General features: G+C 26.4%; 1 protein-coding gene across 1 annotated transcript; it reads right to left on the bottom strand.

The window, feature by feature from the left end:
• Positions 1 to 2,210: 2,210 nt before the first annotated feature.
• LOC132929018 (AT-rich interactive domain-containing protein 1A-like) lies at positions 2,211 to 6,766 on the bottom strand. Its single transcript, XM_060994043.1, has 5 exons — positions 6,614 to 6,766; positions 4,368 to 4,579; positions 3,731 to 3,981; positions 3,388 to 3,662; positions 2,211 to 3,083 (listed from the first exon to the last, which is right to left on the bottom strand). The coding sequence occupies exons 1-5, from the start codon at positions 6,620 to 6,622 to the stop codon at positions 2,781 to 2,783; spliced, it is 1,050 nt and encodes a 349-aa protein (XP_060850026.1). The 5' UTR covers positions 6,623 to 6,766; the 3' UTR covers positions 2,211 to 2,780.
• Between the last annotated feature and the right edge of the window lie 5,399 nt (positions 6,767 to 12,165).

Here is a 12,165-nt window from a genome sequence, read left to right as displayed (position 1 = left end):
ATTATTTTTTGTTAAATCAAAATGGAACATTTTATTGACTTTTATAGACATGTTATTTACAATGATGAATCTTGCACCAATTTTTTAAAACAATGTGGTGTCTTACCCACTGCTAAAGTATGCCAAAAAGTTAATTCAAAATAAAATATGGCATAAAAACACGTGGTGCCACTAACTTATTGGAACGGCAGTTGATGGAAGAGTGGTGACGTTCACTCAATGCATCAAAGAATCTTTTTGACCAGTTTTTTGAAGACATGAAAAAGAGTTCTTTAATGTAATTAATGTCTAGATGCACAGACGACACCAACAATCTACAAATTGCGGGGTGGAAAATTGTAGATAACATACAACGCCAACACACAATTTTGGTAGATACATTTTTCATGTAGATAGCATACGACGCGAGTTCCTAATAATGAATTATTATGGTTGTTTTTTTTAAAAAGACTTATTGACATAGTGGTCAATGAAATGGCGACAAACGAGCAAAATTAGCCATCTTATCACTTGTTATACCATTTTTAACATTTCTCGTTTACAGATGTAAAATGATCAGATAAAATAAAACAACAGTGTTTGTGGCAAAATATACTAAATAGCCAAACATATAAATAATATAAAATAAAACAATCGGTTATAAGATGAATAAAAATCCAAAAATTATCAAAAATCAAATCAAAAAGCTATCTTAATGGACATCGAACATACCAATCAACTAGTATACACAATTTTAATAAACGCGGACAATATTTGAAGAACATAGATGTATGGAACCATACAGCACTCATTAACTAAAAGTGGTAGGTTTTTATCCCACAAACAAATAAAAGATAATTAATTTTTAATAATATCCAAATATCTACTAGAAAAACTAAAGTTAAACGTTTTAAATAAATATCGATTAACATACGATATCGTATTTCGTAACTACCTATAATAATTATCATTTTAAATATTTAGATTATTATTATTATTATTTAGGTATATAAATACTTTAATTAATACTATTAAAATATTGTTGTTATGATTATACCACATTGCCACACTCATTCGTGTATACATACTGTATAAACAATCCATGATGTCTTATTACATAATTTTTCGAAATTTCAATTTTAATTTTGTTCTATTTATTTTTATTAAAATTGTAATACAAATGTAAATTTGTTTAATTATATAAATTCTTATTCTTAGGTATTAATTAGGTTATTCATACATAATATTTCGTATTATTCGCACGTATGATGTATGTATGGTATATACCTAATAAGTGTCTCCACACAATAATTTCGTCTGGATCACATTTATCTGATCGGTAAAAATAAAATAAATAATAAAAATAGAAGTACGAAATATCATATGATAAATAATATTTAATTTTATTCTTCCAGAATAAATGTTTACTAAATTGTTATCGAATTTTATCCATTTCTGTATAAAAATGTCAAAAAAGATGCAAAATAAAAGTTACAGTTAATTCTTCGATGTATGTAATTAACTTTGTGCTTGGAAAACAATATTTTCGGACATTCAGAAATAAAATGCTATTTGCATTAAAATTCGTTCTCTATTATTATAATGTTAATTCATGGACCTAATGCTTATGGCGCAATTATCGATATAGAACAAAGACCAATAAAAAAAAAATATGTAATTATAAATTACCTAATATCATAAGTATATTATATTATTATAAAACCAGGCAAGATTTTTGGCATTTTATTTCATTGGCCTTAAATATAAATACAATTAAAGTATTTTAATTTAAAAATAAAATTATTATCACAAATTCGTTTAGGTACTAAATACAAATTTATAATTTTACTATGTTTTGATTTCAGCAACTTTGTAAACTCCCAGTTCAGGAGCATATTTTGCCACATAGGCTGTTGTGTGCTTGTGAACTGGTGTTAAGTCAATTGTTGGTGTTACGTCCAGTGATATAGCAGTAGCGCTGGGGCCTGAAATTGCTGTAGCATTTTTGCCTACAATCGCTGTGCCTATAGGTCCAGCTCCGGCTCGGCCGCCGATTCCGGCGAACGCGATACCCTGTGGCTGAGCCACTGCTATTGTTGGACCTATTATATACATACGAGACACATTTTAATTTCAAATTTTTAATTAAAAAAGTTATAAATATAACTATTATAGCCTATTGTATATGTAGGTACATAGTATAATATAATGTATTAAATAATATCGTCATATGTAGGTAATAAAATTATATTTATAAAAAAATAATAAAAATCATATTATTAAGTTTTTATGTTACCCTCTACCCTTTTCCGTATTCTTTTAATGTAAAAGTAAAATGTTAACAATACTCAAATCTATTTAAGCTAACTTAAACTGTAAATGACCCAAATCAACAATGTGCGCTTTTCAGCATATTTAAACAATGTTTGATATTGGTTTATTATGTCATAAATAATTGACATAAAATTATTGCATGTAAAATATAAACCGGTTAAAAGGGTTTAAACTATTTAAGCAAAATAAATACATTTTTTTTTATTAACCAATAGTTTTGTATTACACATTGAAAAAAGTAGTTTTAAAATACAAGGATATTTTCGAAATACCTATTATTTGACAATAAATTCGTATTTTAAATCAGCTTCTATAATAACAATAGTATTATGTGCATCGAATTAGCTCACGTTACTATCATATTTATATTGATTTCAAATAACATTAATTATATAAAATAAAATTATAAAATTGTAATTGAATTGGGAAATTTGTATAAAATAATTCAGTCGGGTAATAGCTCCAAATTAGTTCGAACCTGTAGCTACTTTAGATTGTGGTTGCTGTTGGCCTTCAGAGTTGACTTGGAGTCCGGTTACACTAGAATCTACTACAACAGAGGATTCGTCTTTCTGAGTTTGTTGATCGTATTGTTGTTGGAATGGTTCCGGCTGTTGCGGGAATGGTTGATCTTGTTGTTGATGTTGGTATTGTCCTGGTTGGTATTGTCCCAGCAAGTGTTGTTTTTGGGACTGCAAGTATCTCTGGTAAGCTTGTGCTGCGGTACCTTGGTTAGACTGTGGGGCCTGGTAGTATTTTTGTTCAGCAAACTGTGAAAATTAAAATAAATTGTCAATAATAGTTGCATAGTAAAAATATAATTAATAATATATTTGTAGACAACAGATAAGGAAATTTCAGCACTTATTAGAATTTCCATAAAAATCGATTTTATTGGTGTAAATGTAATTAATGTTAAATTTATAACAACATTATTATGTATACATCTATAGCATAGATTTACGTTTTATAATTTATCGATTTTATTTTTGTACCAAGACCATAGTTAAAGAGACATTTATGCCGGGTAAGTTATGTCTTATGCATGATTTAACAATAATTATATTTCATTACCGGTTGCGGCTGTTGGAACACAGATTGGAGTTGACTTCTGGGGAAAAGGAAACTTGAAACTGCACCATTGTTCGCTGCATTCAATTTAGCTGGATCAAAGACAGCTGCTTGTTGATAAGGTGCTTGTCCATAGAACTGGGGTTGACTGAAGTAAGGTAAAGGATATGCTGCGAATTGTTTAGAAGGCGATTGAGCTGGTTGTTCGTCGCTAGCAACTTGATCTGATTTGGGTGAATCTGTTGGTTTATCACCTTTTCCTGGACTTGTGTTTTCAGCTATGAATGAAAAATATAAACACATATAATTTCGCGTTTTAATTATTTTTTATATTTTATTGCCGTACCTGAAGATTCAGCGGTTGCAGCAGCCGCACCGCTTTCTGCTTCCGAAGATGGTTGAGTTCCAGACGTTACGTAAGGGAAGTTCGGCACATAGCTCCAGAAACTGTTTGACAAGTATTCACCCCAACCGGGTTGAGCTGCAGCGGGTTGAGTTCCATCATTCTGGACGTAAGGTACTGGGTACTGCTGAGCTTGAGAATAGGCTGGGAAAGGAGCGTATCCGTAATAATAAGGGTTGTAGGTAGGACTAGCTCTAAAAAAGATAAGTAAAACATTTTATTATAAAAAGAAAATATTTTAATTTATGTTATCTGATGCTTTTATACGTTTCTATATTTATCATAAAACTTAAGTAATTATATCTATTTAATGTTGGAAAATTGCAATTTTTTATATATAATATTACCTTTCAGTTTATTTACATATGTGTAATATAATATTAAATTTGATACTGAGTAAATTGTAATTAATATATGTTTATAAGAAATAATCATGCAAAAGTATATTCAATATACAAAATATATCTTTTATCCTTTTTATTGGACTGTAAGTCTTAATTAAAATGTAGATATATAAATTGTATATAAACATAATACATTATACTTTTATTTTATTCACATTGGAAAATATTACACTTACGGTACAAAGACTTGTCGATAGCTTGCTTGGGCTGGGTATGAGGCGGCTGCTACATAAGCGGGTTGCACACTGTACTTCGGTTGTGCAGAATAAACTTGGGGATATACTTGAGGATATGCTACCGGGTATGGTTGAGGATAGTATGGCACAGCCTGATTTTGTGAGATCTTGCACTGAACACTGACTGCCAATAGGCAAGATAGAGTAAGAAACTGAAAAATATTAATATATTAATTATAAAACATTGTAAACGGTTTACATATATATATATAATATGTATATAAATAATAATAAGCTAACCATTTTATTTAATCACGTTTAACTATGTTAAGAAATATATTTGAGGGACGAGGGGATACCTATAAACTTAAATTTAACTACTATATAATAAAATATATACTTTTGTTTAATCGAGTATAAACAAACCATACAATATTTCATAATTATCTACAATGCTTCGCATTTATAGAGCATTAAATCCATGTCAAGTTAATTTTAAGTTATTGCGTATTAAGTGACTTATAATTAATGTATTAATAACAATATTGTTAGCTTCTACTCCCGATTGGTACCTGATACCGTTAGTATCATTACAAAGAATAAAGAACTATAGTTATGCAATACTTTAATTATATGTGGAATACTCTACACGGCATCCTAGATTCCCTTCACTTCTTTCGTCCCGGACACGGTGACAAACAATGTATCGATTAGAAAACAATTTTTTTTAACAATACCTATATAGAACTATAATTTTGTCAAAGCAAGATTAGATATGTAGAAATTATTTCGAAACATGTAAGTACTACAAGTATAGTAAGTTAATTAATACAACCATTTTGAGCCATGACCCATCATAATATACGCGCTTATTCACAAAATGATCAATATGATCTTCAATTCAGTATTTAATATTTATTATTATTCGATTTTAACGTAATAAAACGTTATTATGTTTAGTCGAATACAACGAATTGTTACAAAAAAAAAAAAAAAACAATTTATTTATCAATGATTTAAAAAAATATTTTATAATTATGAGTTTCTAGATGATTGTTACGAATAAATTATGTATACAAAAATTAAGAAACACAACATATAGAATTCTAAAAGTACAATGTTTTATATATATAAATAGTGAAATATTAAAATATAATATTACTGTATGGGATACAGTAACCAAAACTGTTTTTTTTTTTTTAGTATGCAAATAATATAATATATGAATTTTATTTTAAAATTATTACTTTTAATGAGAAAACTATTAATAAATAAATATAAATTTACAGTTATTTTTATTTAGATTACAAATATTTGAAATATTTATCACATTAAAATAAATGAGTAATTCAATTACGATGTTATACCTACTCATGGAACCAATCATTATTTATAAATAAATAAATAACGGATGGCATGGTGCACTAATATATTTGCACAGATGTCTTATAGTTCGTTGATCTGACAAAATGAAACGAGTTTTTTTTTCTAACACAACTAAATGGCAAATTAATGGATGGTCATGATTATTATACACGTTGGGCGTAAATTATATTATACTAATTTCTACCTACTATATACCTACATTAATCTTGAGCTGATTAAGATGTCGAGGTTAAGAAAGGTTATTGCCACTATGCTCCCAATTAAAGCTAGACAATATATCGCCTACCATATTAGACAACATTTTGCGAATTTTAAGATTTTATTTTAATTTATTTGATGGAAATTTGACATATGATCTAAATTCTACTTTTTTTTAAATAAAATGATATTCTAAAAAAAAATATTGTTGTCTTTTCAATGTACTTTTAATACATATATTATTATTCTACGCATATTAAAAAAATAAAATAAAAAATAGTTCAATATTACTATTATAAAGGTTTAACAATTAGCTATAGTTAAATTAATTTTATGTTTAAAACTTTAAACTATATGCTACAAGTATCTACATAAAATAGATAAAATATAAGTTAAAATAACTGTCAGTAAAATATTATACTACAAAAAAAGCCTTTATAACTATTATTTATTTTAAATTTATATGAACCATTATGCACTAAATAAGTATTTTGAATTGATTTTTAATGCTATGAATATTTTTAGGTGTTGAATGACTAAAAGTTGCAAAAAATACGATAATTTTATTGATATTATCTTCAATAGTAAAATTTAATTATTTTAACAATAGTTATATTTTTTATAAGTATGTAAAATACCAAAATGACTACAATAATGCTTACCTTGAACATGATTGCAGACTTGTGAAGACCAGTTCAGTGAAGTGTACGAGGAACGTCTACATGCGAGGCTTATAAAGGAGTTCGACTCCCTACCATCGAGCTGAGGTAATTGCCCAACGATTCGCTCCGGTAAAACCAAGCTAAGGACTTACGGTAGGTATGGAAAAAACAAAAAAATTATAGATTCTTGACATGATCTCCACCAAAGTGTAAAAATCGACAACTGTTTGAATTATACATATTTATAAATTTATTATTAAAACCCGATTGTAATAACAACCGACATTATTTTAATATAATAAAATAATTATTTTTCTTCAACTATTTCATTGAATACAACTTATTAATTTATCATATTTTATTAATGAACCATATTATTTTACTTGAAATTTAAAATCAGTTTATCATAAAACATTTCTTATTTTGAGGTATTATAATATTGAATACTTACATTATTCAAGAACTTACATATAAGAACCTGCGTATACTTTACAAGCTATAATGCTAATTAGATGGGTTGAACTTAAAATTACTCAAAATGTGTAATAATGAAATATTTACATAATTAATACTTAATAAATATAGAAATTTTTTTATAAAAATAACAATAATTCGTGTATTTGTGTATTATAAATATAATATTATTTTATATTGGTTAAAAGCATATATTATACATTATAGACCTATGTCTATATATGTTATTATATATTTACATTATATTTATTAGTTATAAATTCAATTATCATTGAATAAATGTATATATTATGACAAAATATAGTAATCAATTGAATTAAATAAATAATAATATAATTTTTACAAGTATTTCAATAGTTTTAAAAAATGATATAATTATCATAAAATTAATTATTATGTGATCAACAATGATGGATATTATGCTATAAAACTTTCTAAATTCTAATTTAAGTATCTTATTAATTGTTATCAAATACTTCGCAATTAACTACACACAAGCTTCAATTAAATAAAATATAGAACAAAGTGTATGAATAATAAATACGTTATATAAATATACGACTGGCACACGAAAGTATCATATAAGCAATTGTCATGTACCTATCACTATTGATACAATACAATTTTAATAAGCACCTATAAGATAAAGCTATATGCATACCCTTATGCAAATGAGAAAAAAAAGTGTTATATTATATTGCAATATAGTGATTAGCACTTGTTAATTGTCATAGTATGTCTGTTGAATTATAATATTTATATTAACAATATAATAATTGATATGATATTACATAATTTTTACACTCAATATCTTTGTTTAGTTTAAGAATTAAATATTTAGAAATCAGTTTGAATCCAAATCGGCAATAACTTATACTGGAAAGTAAAAAATAAACCTTAATAATACAAAATATAAATCGATAAGATATTTATTTTTTCTAACATAACGGTTTAAAAATGATTTCTAGTGTAAACAAATATTAATGTTTATTTAGAATGAAAAATAAATTTCAATAAGTACCTACTGTTATAATTTTTAATGTTTATAGCATAACATAGTAATTATTTTACGATTTACAAAATTATTTTGTTTAAGGTTTGACATTAGCTATACTTGAGTATTTATATATTTGTGTATACCATGTATAGGTACCATTAAAATGTTTTAGTCTACTAATTCTTATCATTATAGTTTAAGGCATTTAAGCCATACTTTTTGAAAAATGTTTATGACAACACTAATAACTAACCACAAAGTACGAAGATTCAATACTTTTTTTGGTCATATAATGATGAAGTCGATGACGATTAAATTATTAATAATAATATTTCATTAAATCTATATTAATTATTTATATTACTACATACATATTAGTACCTAATATCAATTGTTATATATAGAGTATATTTAGTTTGATAGATTAGATTCGCAAAAAGAAGAATTTTCTAATTCGTTTTTGATCTTCGTCAGTTCTAATGAATATTTTTATTTTTTAAATATTCGTCTCTTAAAAACTACAATTTATCTTCATATATTTCACATATTGTACATTATGAAACATCAATATTTTTTTAAATATAAATAATATTATATTATAGTTTATGAGCACAGTTATGTATATTATTATAAACATATTATTATACATAACAATAATTGATAAAATTATTAATTGTTTTTAACTGAAGGGACAATTGAAGCAGACAATTTAAAATAAAGTAAGTACGTATGTTATAAAAGAAAAACACCGTTCGATGATATGATTATTGTCTGTTAAAGGTACGGATATTCTCACGGTACCTATTATATTATTATTATGATGTTGACATTTATCCAATGTATCCAATGTGTATACATATACAACGCGATTATCGGATTTATATTTAATGGGTTTAAGGGGACGTGAACATGTTTGAACGTTGCATGTGTTTTAAACATTGTGGCTGCTAAGAACATTGAATAATAATATTACCCGTACCGCAAAGTTATTTACTCGAGATTTGCGCGTAGGCTCGCTTTACATGCACTTCCAAAGAACCGGTCTAATAAACGATAAATTAACCTAACCGAACGAGTATTCATATCTATACGAAAATAATAATAATAATAATAAATTATATAAAAAAAAACGTTAACTTTGGGCCGTTGACCCTGACCGAGAACTTCAAATGGTATCGTATTCCAAAATCACTCGACCCTCCTATGGTTGGACTCATGCTGGATAAATATCGCATTGTAATTTATTATATGGTTTATATTTCATTCTCCCACACACACATTTGGAAATGCAGATTTCATAACGTATTATGGAAGTTATGATATAACCTACGAGAGATAAGTAATCGACTTATAGTCATCTTCTCGAATATTTTCTACTGTCACCCACCAAGGCCAAAGTCCCCCTCACCGATTTCCATTATAATATTATTAGTTTTTCATCTTTTATACGATTTTTAATGCATAATAATATTGATAAAAAAATATAAAGCACATAAGAATATTATTCTTTTGTAGTTAAAATATTTTGTCATCAAAATGGGCTAAGATTTAATCATTTATTATTATCCTGTGAATTTCAGTATATTATTATACTACTTATATAATACCAATTACCTCTATGTATTCAATGATTTGTCATGTGGAAATAATTAAAGCGGTTCATCTACTTTAAAAAATGTTTTAATAGTTACTCATAATATTAACAATTTATTAAACCTACTGAAAATATCTTTATTTAAATGTTAGATTATTTTATAAGCCTCAAATACCCCTAATATTCATAATACCTAAAATAAATAGGTACAATTAATTCACAAAACTCTATTCATCAAAAATAATATATGTAATGAAAAAATGGTTTTACATTCAATATTTTTAAGGTTTGGTTTAAAAACTAAAAATCATTTTTCACTTCATTATATGTGTAATTGTAAAATATCTCGTATTTTAATCTATAATATTGTAAATATATTATATGTCTGCAGAGAAAACAAGCTTTATTCATAATTTATTCCAGTAAGCAACTATTAAAATTGTATCAAAGTATAAAATTCTTCTATAAGAAAAAAATCCTATTTTCTCTATTTAAAAATATGTGTGTTTGCACTTAGTAATATATTTCTATAATACATTAATTTAAATCAAATAAGAAGAAACTATGTACTTTTAGATACCTAGCTAATGTAAAATGTATAATATTAAAATATACTGTTATAAAAATTTATTAGTTCTCGATTTTAAACACTTAAAATGTAATATGCATGACACATGTATTCTAAGCGCAAAAATATACACATGATTTATTTTTATTAGTCTTAAATTTGCATGTTTTTACATAGATAATTTTATTATAATGAGTTTATTTTAAATGAAGTTAGTAGTTACACTTTAAATCGTATACAATATTAATGTGATATCATCATATAGCTGTAAGATTAAAATATAGAATACATTTCTTTATATTAATACAATTTTTGATCATATTCTTTTTAAAATATTAGTATTCATAAACAAATATACACTAAAATCATTAAGAGAATGCAACTAAAAAATTTAAAACCTAGTAGTCACATATCTAGTTTTACTTTTATTATACTAGATTCTAGTATAATAAAAGTAAAAAAAAATCCTGATATTTAAGCCTAATAGTTTTTGAGATTTTATTTGCAGTCAAAATATTAAATGTTAACTTATCTAGCAATAAATATAACGAAACTAAAATAATAATAAAAAAAATATATATTTGTAATAAAATATAAGCCCTTCCTATTATTTAATATATTCATTGTAATTTATGCATAACGATTATTTTTTAAATATTTTTTTAACTTATTTTTGATTTGATTTAAGTTACAAAAACACGGTGGAATAAATCTTACAACTGTCAAACGCTAATACTAAGTCTTTTCTGACGTCTATATGGATTGTTCATGTACTATCTAAGTGTATAATATGAGTTCTATTCGAACCATTTAGTATATTATAATATTGTCACAATAGGCATCCATCATAGGCACGATAAAAATCTTTGAAGCAAAGACATTTTTTTACTGTCAGACGAGACCAGATTTCATTAATTTAATGGCCCGACGACTGCAGGATTATAATTTTTTCTAGTAATGCGGTTTCCTCGTTAACGCATCTGCCATCTGGTATGCCACATAAACTGTACAATCACATCAGCAAACCAGACTTAACGTCGATTATCGTTTGACAGAACGTATCCGATGAATTCCACGATTCGGAGAAACATTTTGCGGTTAGGGGCTGATTTTTAAATCGAAGGGTAATAATGATTACGGTACCATTTTCATATTTCGTTCACAAAATATTCCCTTCAAAGTTGCACACCCATATCACAATGGTGTGGTATACATGGTTTGCATTATGCAGCTAGCATAAATTCGAAAGGTCTTCGACCTGAATCCCATCGCGGTAGGGCGTACTAAACAATCTGGTTTATTTGACGTAGGAACATGCCATGTTTGTTCCAACTTTTTTTTTTTTTACATACGGCCTTACATTTTATTCTGGCCACTTATAGACGCGGTATATATGTTATATGGGTGAGCCAAGCCAAGCTTTATCGATGCCAAACGACCTACACGGCCCTTTTTAAATTAACACACGTCGATTGTTTCCCACCCAGCAAAACAACTTCAGGACGCACTTTGATTAAATAAACGTGAAGATTACAGAAAATATTAAACATTACAGTCCGTAGGCAATATAATATATTATCGCTTAATTCATTCAGCTGGCCGATATAATATATATAAAGGTAAACAAATGATATTGTACGACAAATTGTGTGCGTGATGGATTTTTAACTCGATGAAAAAAATCATTTATGTACAGTATAATATTATAGTAAATCCAGTTCACACCAAAGCGCATATCAAGGTACTCATAATATTCCATAGTCAGCTGCACGGCCTAAATGACAGTTATTAAGGTCGTTGTTGGTGTTATGAGTTCAAAATAATTAAAATATTCATGATATAAACATCGTTCTATTTATTTTAAATTATTATTAAAAATTAAATGAATAATGTAAATTTTCTATTGAAAATAATAAGCC

Source organism: Rhopalosiphum padi, chromosome 4 (genome assembly GCF_020882245.1).
Source record: "Rhopalosiphum padi isolate XX-2018 chromosome 4, ASM2088224v1, whole genome shotgun sequence".
NCBI lineage: Eukaryota > Metazoa > Arthropoda > Insecta > Hemiptera > Aphididae > Rhopalosiphum > Rhopalosiphum padi.
Note: the sequence above shows the minus strand (reverse complement) of the source record. Positions and strands in the feature narration are given on the sequence as shown.

Coding starts and splice junctions, on each gene's coding strand:
- LOC132929018 (XM_060994043.1), bottom strand. Junction 3,982..4,367: donor TATCGACAAGTCTTTGTACC/GTAAGTGTAATA, acceptor TATCTTTTTTAG/AGCTAGTCCTACCTACAACC. Junction 3,084..3,387: donor TGTTCCAACAGCCGCAACCG/GTAATGAAATAT, acceptor TAATTTTCACAG/TTTGCTGAACAAAAATACTA.